The sequence below is a fragment of the Manduca sexta genome, chromosome 8, assembly GCF_014839805.1.
Source record: "Manduca sexta isolate Smith_Timp_Sample1 chromosome 8, JHU_Msex_v1.0, whole genome shotgun sequence".
Taxonomy (NCBI): domain Eukaryota; kingdom Metazoa; phylum Arthropoda; class Insecta; order Lepidoptera; family Sphingidae; genus Manduca; species Manduca sexta.
Window position 1 is genome coordinate 5225132 of NC_051122.1, and position 18397 is coordinate 5243528.

The 18397-nt window shown below is 32.4% G+C and overlaps 1 protein-coding gene across 4 annotated transcripts in view; it reads right to left on the reverse strand.

Moving 5' to 3' along the window:
• The window catches only part of LOC115446687 (small conductance calcium-activated potassium channel protein), a 235278-nt gene that overhangs the window by 76250 nt on the left and 140631 nt on the right, over window positions 1-18397 (reverse strand). The window contains exon 1 of one of the 4 annotated variants that reach the window (XM_037436476.1): window positions 792-1300. The exons of the other annotated variants lie outside the window; for them this stretch is intronic. Coding sequence (XP_037292373.1) covers window positions 792-830 — 39 coding nt within the window. The 5' untranslated portion in view covers window positions 831-1300. Of the gene's footprint in view, window positions 1-791; window positions 1301-18397 lie in introns of those variants that run through there. 4 annotated transcript variants of the gene reach the window in all.

Below are 18397 nucleotides of genomic sequence, written 5' to 3' on the forward strand. Positions count from 1 at the left end.
TACTATTATTAATATTGTCATGAAGATTTAATGTGAAAAATTTTAGGCTAACAATTATATTTATATTTTCGTTGAGGAGAGATGTTGTAATATTATTTAATTAACCGTTTGTAAAATGGTTTGTAGAAGGAAAGCTCTGTTATTTGTCGTTGTTTCCCTGTAGCTCTGAATAAAAATTAGGCTAACTAAAATTCACCCTCCTCTACTTATAAAACATAAATTAAATTAAGAACGTTAAATGCTTTAGTCATCACTAAGGAAAACATAGTTGCGCTTATGATAAGTCAAGGTACATGAGAATATTTAATTATAATTATATAATAATTATTCCTCCAATTAAGTCGCTTACATAGTATGCAGGTATGCATTACAAAGACTTTACAATAACATTAAGTATATATAGGGATTTATATAAATCTGAATACAATGTCAGTACCTAAATCAAACATCCAAAGGTGTTATTACTGCTGTCTATCTAAAAATAATGTTTGAAGTTAAAAATAATGCGTAACTTAAAGTATAATATAGGTAAAGGACGATCAAATAATAGTTATTTTTTCGGTAATACCGGATCATGGATTTATCCGGTAGTTTCTAGATTACTGCTAAACCCGACAATTGCTAATACCGACAACACAGCCTGAAGTGTAATATAACACATTTGTTTACTAATGTATTAGTATTAGTTACTGTTTAGCCGTCATTTTGAAACAACGAGATTACCCCGATATCCAGTATTACCAAACGCACCTTAATTAACATATATTTTCAAATAGATAAAAACAACATACCTGAAACGACGTGAACTCAGCGACAAAGCAGACTATCATCGACTTTATATCGCTGCATCAGCTAGATGGATAAAAATGTCGGCGCAGGCGTCGACTGTTCATTCTGTTGAGCATTGAGCGTGATCTTCAACTCTCTCCCAACATCCTCGGTACACAGTACAACTGTACATATTTCGGACACTGCACTGTTTGTGTCACTGTTTTAATGTTATCTATACATTTTTATACACTATTGTTATGTAAATCAGTTCGCAACGACGGCAACAAGATTGTAGAATAAATCTTAAATGCACTTAAAAAAATGTGATAGATATATATTTTGTGTAAGATTAAGTCTTGGAGTAATCGTTTTAGATTTTTCAGCAAAGACCCTCACGAGGAGCTTACTTCATGAAATCCCACTACCTTGGGAATTTAATTTTGTTGACGGTTATCCATCACACGATCCCCGATTATAAGAAGATATTACGGGGCCCGACCCACGTGCTCCACAATGGGTATCCCATCGATTACATTTAATAGAACAATGCCGTCTATTTTACGACTTTGTCCCTTTGACCTCCAACATGCCCCAGATTATAAACCAAACCAGGCATTAAACTTAAAACTTCACCGATATTATAATCTTTAATACCATCTTCGTCTCTATTTGGCCATAGCTCGCTAAAAGCACTAACATAGCTGGTTGAGGTCATAGTATACTCGCAACAGAGCGGCGAGATAGTGACGAGATAGCGACGACAGCTGGTTTACAAAGCACATCGACCAACCCCACTGCCGAGCTTGACTTGTCGCGTACGGGTACGTATTATAAATTACTTAGCGCTCCCAATTTGATGCTGCCCTGGTAACATATTTAGTCTATTACTATGGAATTGTCGTTGCGTAATTGAATTAGTTGAGGAGAGTCCGTTTTTGTTTGTTTAGATGTCGTGTGAATGTGTGTTTAAAGTATATTTGTTATATTAGAAAAAAGTTATATTACGATCGTTTTTTTTCATTATAATCAAAGCTAAATTACTTAAATAGACATAATATAGACAATGATTAAGATTTCAATAGCGTTTAGGCTTAAACTATTCTAATGAATAGTTTTAAAACTGATATATTTTCTTCCACGTGCAATTATCTCGTATAATATGAGTATGTTAGGCCCGCGTCCATATAATATATGATATACGATGCAGAAACTTTTATTCTGTAGTTTTACGACCGACCTATCTCACGGAAACCCTTTCAGGGAATTTATTCGGCGCAAATCGAAAAAATTAATTATCTGACCTAGAAATACAACCTTACATTTCCCAGGAGACGCGCCTTATACTACACAGTATTATTAATAGACTGGCAAAATAAATAAATTTCAACCTTACACGCTAATATAATCTAAAGAAAATATGTTCAAATTCCCAAAGCTGTTTCACCGAGACGTTATCTATTATCTGAAAAAGAGCATTTTAAACCGTCAGCAAAATTTTTCTTGTCCAGACTTGGCAATAAGTCGGACGTAAACTTGGCTTAGCTCGGACCGACTCGCAAATAGATGCAAATGCGCAAACCCACATTACCTAATAGGATTAGTCGTGTTTAAATGTTAAACAGTACAAGCAAATGGTTGACGTCAATTTTTAATACGAAAGCATAAATGTGGGTAGTAAATATTACTTCAAAACTCCAAACAAGTTTAATTTTGAAATGTTCAATAGGTCTGGAATTGTGGACGTTGTTCCATTGACTGAACTTCAAACAGTTTGGATATCACCACTGGGGTGTTAAGCTTGTGTGAACAACTCCAACGCTGTTACAATAATTTATTGATGTAACTAACGCTTGGGAACAATAAAGTTGGAAGTTCTATTTAATACTTTCTAAATAAATTATTGATATAGAAGATTGACACACTCGTGTTCAAAGGAATGGAATATAAACAGTGATAATGTAACACATACTAATTTGAAATAGAATAAAAATAAATAACGTTTCCATTTAAAAGATAAACGTTATAAAAGAATAATTACTACATTTTACTCAAGGAATAATATGAAATTATCTTTAAAATGAATGCGTTGCAGTTTTCTCTCGGAGCAGATTAAACATTCTCCCTAATTAAATCGAGAATAAAAAGTCTAGACTCTTTATATTATAAATGTCTAAAATAAGAACACAAGTTTCATCTTAAGTTTCAAAGCAAAAGTAAAGAGAAAAAATCAATACATCTTCCCCAAATACACAAAAGAAAATTTTCATAAGCAAAACTTTGTGAAAGGAACGTGAAAATATTCAATAAAAACTTCGCAACATTTTATTAATTAAACATGTTTTACCGTAAAATTTTCGGGTCATACAACATGTACAATTTATTTTAAAGATTACTCTTAACACATAGTGAAATTAATTTATCTGAGTTATGTTATAACTATCCCTTAATGGATTCAGTTATGCCTTTATAAGAGCCATTTAAGTACTGTGTTTCTATTTTTCGCTTACGAGACATCCCGTATTTGAAATATTAGGAAAATATTCCTAATGGTTAAGATTGAAGGATTTTAGCCATCATCATATACTAAAGTTTTAGTTCTTGATTTATTTTTTCTTTGGTAGTGCAACAGCTTTTTACACAATTTATTTTTAACCTTAACAATTTATAGGCACGCTGTGGCATCTAGTTTTCTTAACCCACAACCACTAAACATTTAAACTGTTATTATAGTTGATTTTCTGTATAGCAGAATTATTACGTTAGTCTTGTTTTAAAATTGGATATGCCTAAGGAATTCATTTTAAGAAAACGTCCCATCGTGTTAAATTAATACAAAAATTTATTAAAGGACCAGAAACTTACAAAATACGTATATTTTTATTAAGGCATTATGATCTATAACGCTGTTAATGTAATAAGAACGTTCGATCAAATTCCAATGGGAGGAATTTGAGTGGTCGAACGTTTTTATTATATCGTGAAAAATACATAAAATATTGCCAATTATTTTTGTTAGTCATAACTGCTGAAGTAATTAAGAAACTTCAAAGAATAGAACATAAAATATGCATTAGAAAAAGCCTATTGAAATTAATAATATAACATAGATTTATGTACATATTTGTGCTCAAAATATCACAGTGGTCATAATTAAAAATATCAAATCTAAATAATATATACACAGGTAGTTATGTATGGTTTGAAAATAGATGTGAAAGGTGAAGATTTTTTATAGCTCCCTACGAAGTTCGTAGCAAACGCTAGTACGGCTTTGTGAAGGAGGTATCGATTTTCCACGTAGAATGTTAATCAAAGCTACAAGATCTACACGTGTTCCATGTGAGGTTTTTACTATTGTTTTGTTTACGTTTTCTTTCTTGTTTTTCTTTATTTACTACTTTGCCGAACTGGAGATTAGCTTAGAGTTTTCCTAGACAAAAGCTTTTCTTTGTTAGTATTTTCTCATTATGGGGTGTTAAAAGTAATGTAAATTAAAAGTATGATAATAAAATAATTAAATAAGCATGTGGCGAGACCGAGATGTAATCAATTCCTTTGACAATGCAGTATTTCCATTACGAACAAAGTCGATACAAAAAGATAGAGAACAATGGAGTGTAAAGCCAGTTAGAACCGCAAAAAGTTAATACATCTATTAGCGGCACATCATTGCTACTCAAGGAAGACATTTGCAGTAGGATATGGCTTGGAAATAAAATTGCTGCGTCAATCGTATAAATTCGTCCATTTTACTTGCCATGAACGTTTATGTTACAAATACAAAAGTAAAAATGTAAACCGCATTTACGGCGGTTCAATTTCGACGTCAGTGAAACGTGCGAACGGTCCGATGTTCGCAAACAAATTTATCTATGCCCTCACTCAATTTGCTTACTTGTACTTTGGCGCCAAGCTTTTATTATCGGCAAAGAGTATCGCCCGCAGAGTGTTTACTCCACTTCAAGGCGAATCTAGCGCTTGTATGTACGAATAGGCATAATATATTTTGATACTAATTGGTCTTGAGGAATTATTTATTTAACATGTATGCACTTGTATATATTTATCCAATACGAGAAACAACCTAAGGAATATTTATAAGTGTAGAAGCCAAAAAAACAAACACTTGGAAATCCCCATGAGTCGTATCGTTACTTTTTAGTGGCGTAAAAGAATTTCGCCTTTGCCAAACTGCCTTTAAGGCTGATAAGTTTTCATGGGATAAGAAAACAACATTTCCAGCTTATATGATTACAACTCACTGTATCACAATGTAAATGTTATGATGTGAAGATTAAAAATTGAATTCTAGAGAGGTAAACGAACAAGAACGTCACCTAACGGTAAGTGATAACTGCAATATACATCTATTATACCAATGAATCATAGGTGCGTTGTCGCCTTTATTTTGGTCCAATTAGTATTGTGTTTAAGTATTTTAATACTGCGCGTATAAAAACGGACAAATATTATTAATTAAAGACAATAAAGTTATGGAAACGTAAAAATCTAATCATAGACATACATACACAACATCACGCATTTATTTTCGAAGGGGATATACATAGCCGCAACCAGGGCACCTTTTTGCCAAGTGTATTCCGTCCCATGATATAATAGGGGGCGAGCCTATCGCCATATCGGGCCCAAATTCCAGACTCCGGGCTGATACTGAGCAGAAAACCCAAATATCTAATCACGGCAGTAGGTATTTTAGCTATCGGTTTTGTAGATAGCTATTGCGTGCCACGTCTGTTTGTATTAATCTATGAATTTATTGTAGCAATCCAAGATTGCGGGAGACTACGCGGCGTCAGCGCTCGGTCGATGCACGCGTCACAATAAAAAAGCTTCGAACTCGTCGCAACTTCTCCTCCCTACTTCTTAGACCGCGGAACTCGAATTATATTATTCTTCACTTTGTACGGGGTTTCGAGGAATGCTTGGTTGGAAATAGACTATTTTTTCATCAATATGTTCTTTAGGATATTTTTAATTTTGCCGATGTTGCACTTTAGTGTACGTATAATTAAAATAAAGATTTTGGGTCATGTATAATCTCACTGCAAAATCAATACTCATTTAACAAACATTTGTGATGTTTCAAATAGAAACTTTAATTACCATAGCTTCATTTTTCTTCGAACAAGAAACCGAACATCTTAGCCAGTTCAGATAGTTGCCATAGGCATTATTATAGTTCGACAGCGACAATTTATCATACCTCAGATATAGAAGATTGATTCAATCCTTTTCATATTCATGACAGAATAATAAAATGTAGGTCAAAGATCACGATGTCTGAGATGGTTTACGCCGAAATGTTTATATTGAGATAGTTTTCCCGTGTGACTTTAATACTATCAATATTCTTCACTTACGTAAGTGAATGCGTTTATACATTTTCATTTAATTTTGACTTTTAGCAATCTATATTTATTTAAAAATAAATGTGTGTATGTTGAATAGACTCAAAAACAACTTGAGCGATTTTAATGACTTTTTATGTAATCCTTAGATAAAACCATTGGGAAGTCCCATGAAGTTTGGATGACTACCAGCAGGCATCTGGCTTTAGATTATAATTCTAGTGCTACCCGTGCGAAACCACGCCGAGTCGCTTATTTAAGATATTGTAGCTTCTTTGCTGAGTTAAAATTTATTAACATTATATCATTGGTAGAGCCACACTATAGATGTTTTTCTACATGAATGGGCCGACTCCACAAGAGTGATACAACTGCTGCACAGAAAATCGACGTGAAGCTCATCTTTAACTATCGTATGGTGGTGGAGATGTACAAACATCTCTCACCCCTTTCCTGTCATCTAATATCCGCAATGAAGATTATTATTCTAGTACTTTCGGTATATTTCAAGTAACTTATTGAATTTATAATTAATTAACATAAACATTCCAAAATTAACTTATGTTTATTTATATGTTCGTTGTTTTAGGGATTGCGTGAAAAAAAAATTATTTTCAAAATGAAATCCTGTGGTACAAAGATACCACGATTCAGTCTCAGTAATAATGCAAGCAATAACAAGTAGAGTTCACTATTCTGTTTGGTTTAATATTCTATAGTCGCTAGTACTGGCTTGTTAATTATAACTTCAGTTAGTACATTTTACTTAGATCACGTTATGAAGGTATCTATGGTGTATAGACATGCTAACTGTATCTAAATTTCTAGAATACAATGGCAAAAATGACTCTTATATTTTCAGAGTAAAAGAAAATGGCAGCCTACATATTGGTGTAGGTAACTTAATTTGAAAATATTAATATTTACTTACTCAACGTAATAGTTAAAATAGGCGAAACGATCATCTGACATAATTTGTAAATGGAATGAAGAAAGCATTATGATTCATGATTAAACTATATGAAACACTCTCTATAGAAGTAGGTAAACAGACAAATAAATTGCGTCGGTAAAATTCAGTTATTTACAAAATGCACGCTGTGTGACTAATTTAAGTTCGTTGACTCACAAATATATGTTAAAATGAAAGTAGATTTTATCAATGCGATGCATAGATGTTATTTCTCCCCAGCAACGTAATTCAAAGGGAGCGAGCAAAGAAAGTTTGTTTGGATTTTATAAATTCTCATTTATAACTTGCAAAGGATATACTATCGATTTATAATCCAATACAGAACAATGTAGTGTGAAAATTGATGGTATAGCCTGACCAGGTAAATAAAAAAAATGCTTTTTAAAATTTACGTTGTTAGTACAAGAAATTAGTTCCATATTATGCTAAGACAACATGGCAATGTTTATTATTTTCCTAATCAGTCTATTAAAAAACATGTGACGATGCACTGCATGTCTCGACTTATTAATTATAATTTAAAATGCCTATACAAGTTTTAAGCATAAGTTTTGAATATGTATAATTGTAAGAGATATGAAAATCGACACCTCAAGGGGGACTTGACATTTCATGTAAAATGTATACAAAACAAAAAACTAATAATCCACAGTAAAAGTAAAATCCTATCTATATCGTCTAGTTCAACCACAAGCATTTGGTTTAATTTATATTTTCTTTCGTGAATAATACTGGCAGCTCTATTTTCTCTCAACTGTTGTCGTATCTATTTATTTGTCCCTTCTGTCAGTTTGTTCGGTTCACGAAATATAAAGTTTGTGAAATGAATTTCCATTACTATCTCATGATAAGGCAACAAAAACTGTTTTTATCTTGTGTTGTTTCAGCGAAGGCAAAATTTTTAAATGTATTCATTTTAAATAACCCTTTACTGAGCAAGCGCTTGACACCTAACCTTTGCATTTTAATGAGCGTCGAGGTTTTATTAAAACTTCGTTCGTTAGTTAATAGGCCGTACTGGAATTCTGAATTTGGCTTTGACCAATAAACATTATGGATAAATATACGGCATTACGAAATTTGTGTAGCTAATATAACAAAATAATACAATCTTAAATGTGGATAGGATCCTTATTTGCATTTACCAGTGTATTTAAAGAGATAAGATGTACAGTTGTCTACACATACATACGCACCCACACACACGCGTACACACACTTACACACACATAAGTATATAATATAATACTATTACTACTCCACTTGAAGGCGAATAGCTGTTACTCCTCTTAAGAATATTAGAAACTTAGCTGGTTCGTTTTATAGGCGCTATTTATCTGTGCTATCTAGGTCATCTTTACGTCATAAACTAATTGGAAATGCTGTATCCAGCTTACGATGTTTGTACAAAAAAAATAGTCTACGTATTGTTTTTTAATATATATATTTTTTAATATTTTAAATATTGTGTTCAATGGCTATTATACTAATCTAACTCCACTTATTACACTGCATTTAGTATGAAAAAATAACTTGATCAATGAGTATTAAACATTTTATTCTTTTAACATAAAATTTTAAATATTGTAATAGAGTAATAAGTAATTATTATTGAAATACATTCATCATAATAATGTTACGTAGATGTTTCATAGTAATAGAAAAACCAATAATGGTTGTCATACTTTAGAATCTAAATAAAAAATACACAAAGATAAATATGAATTGATCAAAATAATGTACAATTCTTTGTAGGGTTGTAGCGTTTGGAATTTTATTCCTGTTACTTCATGGTTTCCATATTGGAATTGAATTATTCTGGCAGAATTGATTTAAATGTTGCTATCTGATCCATGAATTTGAATAAAACGATTTTGAGGTAGACTGTACGAAACGTATCCGTTTTTTCGTGAACATAATTTCCATGTTTTTTACAAGAATAATTTGATTCATTTTGAATATCGAACTAATAATAAACATTATCCTTTTAAAAAAAAAAAGTTAATCTTACCAGCATTCAGGAGTATTTTTTTTTCCTAACAAACAAGAATAATAAATTCAATCAAACGGTTTATGATTTCTTGCACTTTATTAATAAGTAATCAATTACAATGTTATTAAGAGTTTTTGTTGATAGCTATCCTGCAACACCCTGTATATTTATACAGCATGTTGAATGATTTCTTATGTTTACGCAAATATTAGACACTGAAATTAAACTATTTTTAATTTTAATATGAAATCCGCGATAAAATCCGAAAAATAATTTAATTTTAACAGCATGTTTAAGTCAAAGACAAATTTTATGAGACATTTTTATCATCAACTGAGGTCCGAAATGGGAACAAAATTTTAAAGTGAAGCCTCAGGATTGTTTGAGGATACAAAAGGCTTTATTTACACAATTTCCAACTTTTTATGTGAATTTTACGCAACACATTTTTAAAGTTACCAGAACTCTGCAAATAGCATACCTCATTTTACATCTAACTTACAAAACCAAAAAGTGCCATTACATTGTGAAACAAATAAAGTTAATTTATTTTTTAAACGACATCTATATACACGTAAATCTCAGAATATCTTTTCTTACACAAAAATAAAACATTAATTTAATTCGAAACTCTTATCGAATCTTATATATATATATATATATATATATATATATATATATATATATATATATATATATATATATATATATATATATATATATATATATATATATATATATATATGTATGGATATTGCTTGTCTTTATATATGTAAAATATACTTGATAAATATAAACAGAAACATGATTGATTATACATTCAAATTTCAATTATTAATGACTTTTCGACCTTTTTGACCAGTTATAAGAAACCGACTACGCGCGAGTAATATACCATTACTAAAGTGGATTGTAATATAAAAAAGGACATGAATACAATGCATAATTGTGTATAAGAGAAAGTACAAAAATTGTACCAATGTCTACTTCTGCCGCCAAGCATCAGTGTGAAGTCACTGTTGTGTTCCGGTTTGAAGGACATTGTAGGCAGTGTAACTACTGGACATAATAAGACTTAACATCTCATGTCTCAGGATGGCGAGCGCAGTGAAATACCAAACAATACTTTGTAATTCAACGTGTTGGATGGTGTTTCTACTGTTTATGGGCGGTCGTATCGCTTACCATCAGGCGAACTGCAAGCTCGTCTCGTCATTCAAAGCAATAAAAAAAAAATTCCTCTCAGCAGAAGACAACTTAATTAACTGAAAATATATTTCTATATAGTTTTAGCATATTGCTTTCACGACAGCAAATCCATCTTACAACATCCTATCCACTTAACAGAAATCTTTTTTCTTTACGCATTGAAGTGAGTACACTAGACGTGAAATACAGTGCAGGACAACATGAGACTATACGATTAAGTCGGTCGTCAGAATTATACCCAACCGTCTTATTGGATGTACACTGAGTAACACCGAAGTGGGACTATGAATGGGTCACTATGGCGGATTTTTACTTTATACATGAAACGTTACAAAGCATAAAGAGAATTATAATAAAACTTACTTTTAGTCGCTTATTCGCCCGCGTGAAAAAGTTATTCCAGATGAAAGTCCCTTTATATATTTTGCCAGATAAAAATATTCTATGTCCTGCCCAAAGTCTCAAACTATGGCTATGCCAAATTTGGTCAAAATTTGTTAATTAGTTTTTGAGTTAATAGCGTTCAAACAGATAAAGGCGACCGGGGGACTATGTTTTATAATATGTATGGATATTTTATTTTAATTTTAAAAACTGAATTGATTCCATACTATGATAATACGTAGTAGGGTACAGATGTAGCATGTATAATATGTAATATCACTTATACAAATGGGAAATATTATGGTACCGCTGTGTGGACATATCTGGATTCTGTCATAGCCTTAGCAGTATCCAGAAGGATAATGTGGGTACAAGGAATATTATAATATGTTATTATAAACTTATGAATTTTATGACCTAGTTACTCATTAGTTTGAGGTTATAATTGCTAATTAAGACATTTTTTTATAACATACACGAATGCTTTCACTTAATAGCAGATCTCTCCTATGCACGCCTTTTTCTAGTAAGATACTACAGCATTGTCTATTTTTACCGCTAACCAGCAGTAAAAACACAAGCGCAAGGAATTTACTGTTTTAGTTTGATGAATACTAGCTATTCTAATTACAGGTCATTATGAGGTCTCAGGACAATGAGAGCAGTTCATTGCTGTAATAAGCTTTATTATTCAAAGTCCTAGATGTTGTTATCACTAATTTCTTAATGGGCATGACGTATTCGTATGCCGAATGATTTGCATGTTTTGTTATACAATTTAAAATACACTTACATTATTTTTATGTAATAGGGCCATAGTAAGCTTTATTATACAAAGTACTAGATGCTCATGTCACTAATGTGTTAATGGGTAAGACGTATTCCTATAACGAATGTTTGCACGTCTCGTAATGCAATTTAAAATACAGCCAGATTTTTTTTATAGGGGCAAATGAGCATGTGGTTCACCTGATGGTAAGTGATTACCGCCGCCCTTAAGCATCTGCAATACCAGGAGGCATAGAGATACGTTGCCAGCCAATATATCTGTCCATGAAAAAATGGTAATGTCTAGGTGAAACTAAACTAATAGATCTTATTAAGGGCCAATTGACGTCCCGTATACTACTTTTGGTAAGTGAATCATTGATTATCAAAGAACCGCACGCACGCACCGAATTGAATCTTTGACATAACCATTTCTAGAGCTGAATTCTGTGAATAATGATCTTACAAGAACAATATGTCTAATTATATACAACAATATTTTTGAGAGAAATCATTAAATTAATTTCAAAGGAACACAACAAATTTCAAATCAAATATACTGAAATCTTAGAAACAGCTGGACGTTACTATTTGTATAGGTTATAATCAGACTAGAAACATGTCCCAGATTTTCATACAAACAGCCAAATGATTAACATTTAATAAAGAGAAGATTTCATTAGCTGTCAACTGCTGTTATGATGTTATATCTCTCGAACCAATTTCTCAAGCTACAATTTATTTTACATGAAGGCTGAAGCTATAAAAATGTAGGGCGTAGACGTTAGTGAACGAACTATTTTTACGGTCAGTAAAGTGGCCACACTGCTAATTGGTGAACGATGTTACTATAAAATACAATGACGAATATAATCGTCATGAACAATGTTCATTGATGCTTGAAACTTATTTTCAATTTTCGAATAGACATAATCAATTAAATAAGGATCGGTACACAGCTACGTATGGAAGCATAAATAACTGTCACGCAGTCTGATAACCTTAATTTTCCATTAAAATAATAGTGGATAATATTCAACCTACTTTTTCATTTTAAATTACAAATATGTTGACATTTGAAACTGTACTAGCACTAAGCTCCTTAAACTCAAAACGTCAATCTCAGTTCACGAGATTATTCATATGAGAATCGAGTCGGTCTCTATTTTTAGTGTGTCATACAAAACGACGGGTGGAAATGCCATGTAACATTTAAATATATTTTCACATACGTCAAGCCTTGCGTATTCTACCAATATTAACTCTTGGTCTCTCGTGGCTCGCCGGCGAGCCAAGACAGCTACATGACATTTGCGTGTGTCACGGGATTATAACCTTATATACTACATAATAAGGTTATTTTTCCGTCACACGCGTAGCTGTCAATGTTTGGCGGCAAACATTCAGCTACCTGTACATATTTGAAAATAAAATTTTGACAAGTCATGACGGGTTAAAAACCGAGATGTTTTCATATTACTAGCTGGCGAGAAAAATAAATCTAAACGCGTAAGCAGAATTTTATTTTGGTTGCCATAGGAATTTTTATTTCATCATGATGTAAGTCGTTATTATAAGGGCTATAATAGAAAACGTAGTGGGACGTGTTTTCGTTGTAATGTGACGTTAAAGGTTCTTAATTAATTATTGGTAAATTGAATTGTATTTAGTGATCTAATTATTCAGAAATAGTGCAGACAAAATTTATTATTTATTGTTTTCTAATTTTATATTATGTGTTCTAGTTAAGTGCTATAAGTGATATAAATATGAGAAATATTTTTGCCTATGCATATTCGTTGTAAGTGCAAAAAAAATTTCAAACATTGTCATCTTAAATGACTTTATTTATTCAATAATAAACAGTGTCATTTGAATAAAAAAAAACATTTTTCTACACAAGCGTTAAAGCAAAAAGAATAATTTTAAAATGTTCATTATACCCAGCGAAGAATGTTTATATCACAGCCATTGCAGATGCACTCCGGCATTAGGTATACCCATTCAAGATATTAAGATACGACCACTCATAAAAACCTTATTTTCAAATTTATATCTAAAACCGTCAACACTAGAACTCAAACTAAAATAACACTTATATCAGTCTGTTGTTAAAATATATCCAACAATATTGTTGCCGAATGTCACGTTATTTGGATTGATTTCTACATTTGTTATGGCTGGCCCAAAACTGGGTAATAAACTGATCCGTTATGTATTATTATAACTGACACTGTCATTCTAAACAATGGTCTCATTGGATGGACTGTTAGGTGTCATCTCGGAAGGTTTGATCAGTGATTATGTATCGTACGGGGCGAACGCGACACTACCCCACACACGGCGCGTTTCAAACTGAATCACCCTCAATTCGATGCCTCCGCCCAACATAGAGCGCTTGCTCGACTCCCCACCTAGAGAGCTTTGTACCGTAAAACTTCAGTTTAAGGTTCGCATTCGCTTGCCGTCTTGTTTGTGGTGAAGAAGATTCGTGCTTCGGTTCGTATAAGCGGCCAATACGCATGTCCACGACATTGTACATGTATAAATTGGTATAGAAAGCATAGTTTCCTTATACATTTGGATTTTTTCGAGTTCAAGGACTTCGTGTTATCTATTTGAGTTTTGGTGTTAAGATATCTCTATTATCAAGTTACGGAGGGTATACACACCCTTTAGGAAGGATTATTCGTCCGTAAATAAACAGCCTTACTTTCATCTTACAAAATTTCAGTAAAATGTAGAGTGTGTTTAGAAGCTTGGCTTGTAATTTTTATACAATTTCGTTGTTTTAGTGATGTTACGTGTTTATAATTAAAGTAACTATTGTTTTTGTTATTATTATTGCCTTAAAAATATTTCAGTTACGTATTTTTTTTTTGTTTTGATATTTAAAAATCAGTAAAACATAATTAACAAACGCTTTCATAGTAAGTGGTCATTATTTCTAAATATCAGCAGTGTGTGTTATAAAACCAAAAATATACAGGTTTGTGTCGTATTCTATTGTATTAAAAAGAGAAAAAAAATTATAATTGTAAAATATACTTTGACTTGCTTACGACCAACATCTCAGTCCGCCCCATGACCATGAAGGCTGCAAAATCTTTGACACTTTGAGAGAAAGTAATGATATAAATAACTGCCATAAAATCCGTTAAATATTTTTATTTCAAAGAAAATACGTAGATATCCTATATTCCAACATCGATAAAACGTAACGTTACGTAGTAAAGTTACATGAGATTTATAGCATTCAGTGAATTATAGTTGCGTACACTCAAAGAAAGAAAACCGTATGTTCGAAACCCGAGAGCTACTTTCATAATGGTAGCACATTCATTTCTCGGTGAAAGATCAAACCAGATAAACAAAGTTGGCGACGTACTTCGGGAAATTAGTAAGCCGTAGAACATCTAGCGCTTGATTGTATCTCGTAGATTGGTAGTTCTCTAAATCTAGTGTAGATCGTATTTCGATTAATTGTGTAGTAATGTAGGAAATATTAATTGTAAGTCCTTAGTGAGAGCTATGAAGAATGTAAAAATATGGACAAAATTAGCATCATGTTTGTGACTTTACCCTCAAGATATAGATAAAATTGGTTACAAATGAGAACCGAACCTAAAAACGTAAATTAACACCCAACTCTCACTGAGCCAATAAGAATCCATTTAATAAAATAAATACAAACAAAGCGAAATAAACCCAATTATCATTCCGTTATTACAAGAACTATAAACATTCAAATGTTACTGTAAAAGGTCAGAACAAATACCTCCTTTCATAACCGAAGTAAACAAGAGAAGGGAAAAAATAAATATTAAGACAAGGTCAAAGCTAAGGTTCATTCCTACAAAATATTATAAACCAAGGCCACCCGTGATTCTCAGTTGATCAATATTAATGCATTCGGAACCCTGAATAAGCATTATATTACGGAACCTTTCAACATAATGAATATTCCCACAGCTATGTGAGAAGTTGCTAAGTTTTTTTGTTTGTATTCTCGAAAAATTACGTTCCTATTATGTCTGGGTACGCCCATTCGGTCTATTTTTCCTTCTGATCAGATATTCTGACAATCTCTAATTTGTTTAGTATTCCTTGAGATCAGCGTGGCAAATATTTTGTCGAGGCTATTACCCAGGTATTTCTAAATCACGTTTTGTAAAGTTTACAGATTTATTTCCGAACTTTATCTCTGCTATTCTAATAATCTTGCCCAAACACTGAGTTATGTGTCTAGTTCAGTTTGGATGAAAGTAAATTATACTGATTTCTTAGATAAAGTTACCTCTCACGTAGTATCTCAATTATTCCACACAAAGCGTAGCATATTTGATTCCTTTTAAGAAAATTAATATTTCTTGCTTATTACCAATCTATATTACCATTTTACATTGAGGTAAATTATAATTGTTAATTGTACTTAGTATAGTGTAACATTGTGACCGTTTTGGCTTAGCTGTAAGTTCACAGTGGTATATATAAATATAATGATAATAATATCAGCCCTGTATTATATACTTGCCCACTGCTGAGCACGGGCCTCCTCTACTACTGAGAGGGATTAGGCCTTAGTCCACCACGCTGGCCTAGTGCGGATTGGTAGACTTCACCCTCGAAATTCCTATAGAAAACCTCTCAGGTATGCAGGTTTCCTTCGCCGTTAAAGCCAGCGATAATTCACAAAGAATACACACATCATTTTTTAGAAAAATCAGAGGTGTGTGCCCTTGGGATTTGAACCTGCGGACATTCGTCTCGGCAGTACGTTTCACAACCAACTAGGCTATATATATAAAAAAAATAAATAAATAATACTATAAACTTATTTTATTCATATTTTGCCACATATAAAGTCCCGAAAGTGTAGCATCTTTGGTTCATTCTAGGAAAATTAATATTGTTTGTTGTTACTAGTCCATACTATAAACGTTTTCATTCATGTTTTGCCCTCTGTCAAATGCAATATGAAGTAGACCCGATATCATTAACGTCTTACCTAGTATTACATTGTATGACTGGCCTTCCATAGTATGAAAGAAGTTGGGGTCTATAATTATACTCCGAGCGAATGAATGGATGGAAATAGAGGAGTATTATTTTTGGAACCGAGAATCATGGAACATCCATGTATAAAATTCATGTGGCTGTAATATTTTTTCATTCAATGGTCAACTTGTCAGAAATTGTAACTGTCGGCCACCTTACTGCGAAAGTAGTGGAGCATGTTCAAATGGTATTATATGAGGCCTTTACCCTACAGAAGATAGGCTGATTATATAACCTGTAAGGTTTCTTACATGGCTTAACAGCTTGTCACTCTGCTACTGTGAATTAGGACGTGTTCAGATTTTAGCCATTCAATAGTGGAGGTAAGTAGTGGTTGCGTACTTGAGGAACGCAGAATTTAAATTATGTTGTATGTTTCTTTTTTGTTTTTATTGTTACTGTGCATCGTCTATTGTAATCCTAAATAATAATAATAAGTATTTATAGTGGCAGCAAATGCTTTAAGACTACATCATAGTAATTGCAGCTTTATATACAAAATAATATTAACTGCTCTAAAATAAATTTTAATAGTCGCTGCCTACCCTAATTAGATATGAACGTAACTCTATATCCTAACGCAATGAAAATCGTAAGATCTAAATGTAAAACCTAACACTACCCAGAAGTCTAGACAAATATCATGATTACAGAAAATAAAATTGCTTTAAAAACTACAAAGAATACAAAGAATTTTTTATTCTATTTTTAAAGCCTGAAGGAGCCACAGTCGCGTGTACATCTGATTCTATTGGAGTCATCTCATTACTCAGCGGCCGTCGATTGCGAGATAGCGCACGCATTATGCTCGAAGCTTTTGTTAGCTACCTGGGTCCATTTCCCTTTTATTGGCGAGCTGGCATTTCAACTCCATATTTACACATAGATAAACAGCACAGTAAAACGAAAGAATTGAAGCTCGAATCTATGCAAAGATTTTTCAATAGTTTCTCGTAAACTATGATAGAGTTGTTAACAACTAGAAAATGTGACAGAAATAGGTGCAACAAATAATTATAGAATGTGTAATTTCTGAAACATTAGATACAACATTTAAAACATCATCAATAACTTAATACATTCAGTAAGACATGAAAGTCTATAAAATAATATAAGTCTAGAAGGCAATATTTCATGCTATTCGTTCAAGAGTAATTTCTCTACTGAACCAAGTGGTTTCATTTTGGATAGTAATGAGATGTGTTTAGCCACATACGTTAAACGTAAGAGAGTCTTGTGTTATGCGGGCTGCCACAAAAATGTTTCGTTTGATTTCGAACTAATTTAGTTTCACGAATGTAAATATTTAATTTCGTAAATATCTAACTCAAAATGAAATTTAAAGCCTGTTCTATGATTATATAAATGATATGCAATATTTCATTAATATATATTTATACAACTAGGTTGCTAAGCTCGAACCATAGATCAAAAATAATTACAATATACCGCAATCGACACAGAGCTATTGCAATATTGTTTCAAGAACAGCAATAAAAATACACGAGTATTTCTCATTAGTAGCTATTTCACACGGAAACAATAGCAATAAATAGTCACTGTCAACAAGCAATATAAAACATTTAACTAAAACACAGTCAATATTATTACTGTTTCCAAATTAGTTTTCAAATTGTCGCCCATACTAGTGATCGTAATTTTATTAACAACACTATTATTGGACAATTGTGCTTGTTTAATGCCTAAATGTAATATATTTGGTTGCGGTTGCATGCACTTGCGTACCCCGTCACCTTCGATATTCGGGAGAGACAGTCGAATGGCAGGGTTTTAGTCGGTAGGACTGTTTATACTTACCGGTGAGTCCGGCAGAAATCCGTAAAGAGATTTCCCCGTGTAAAAAAAGGAGAAA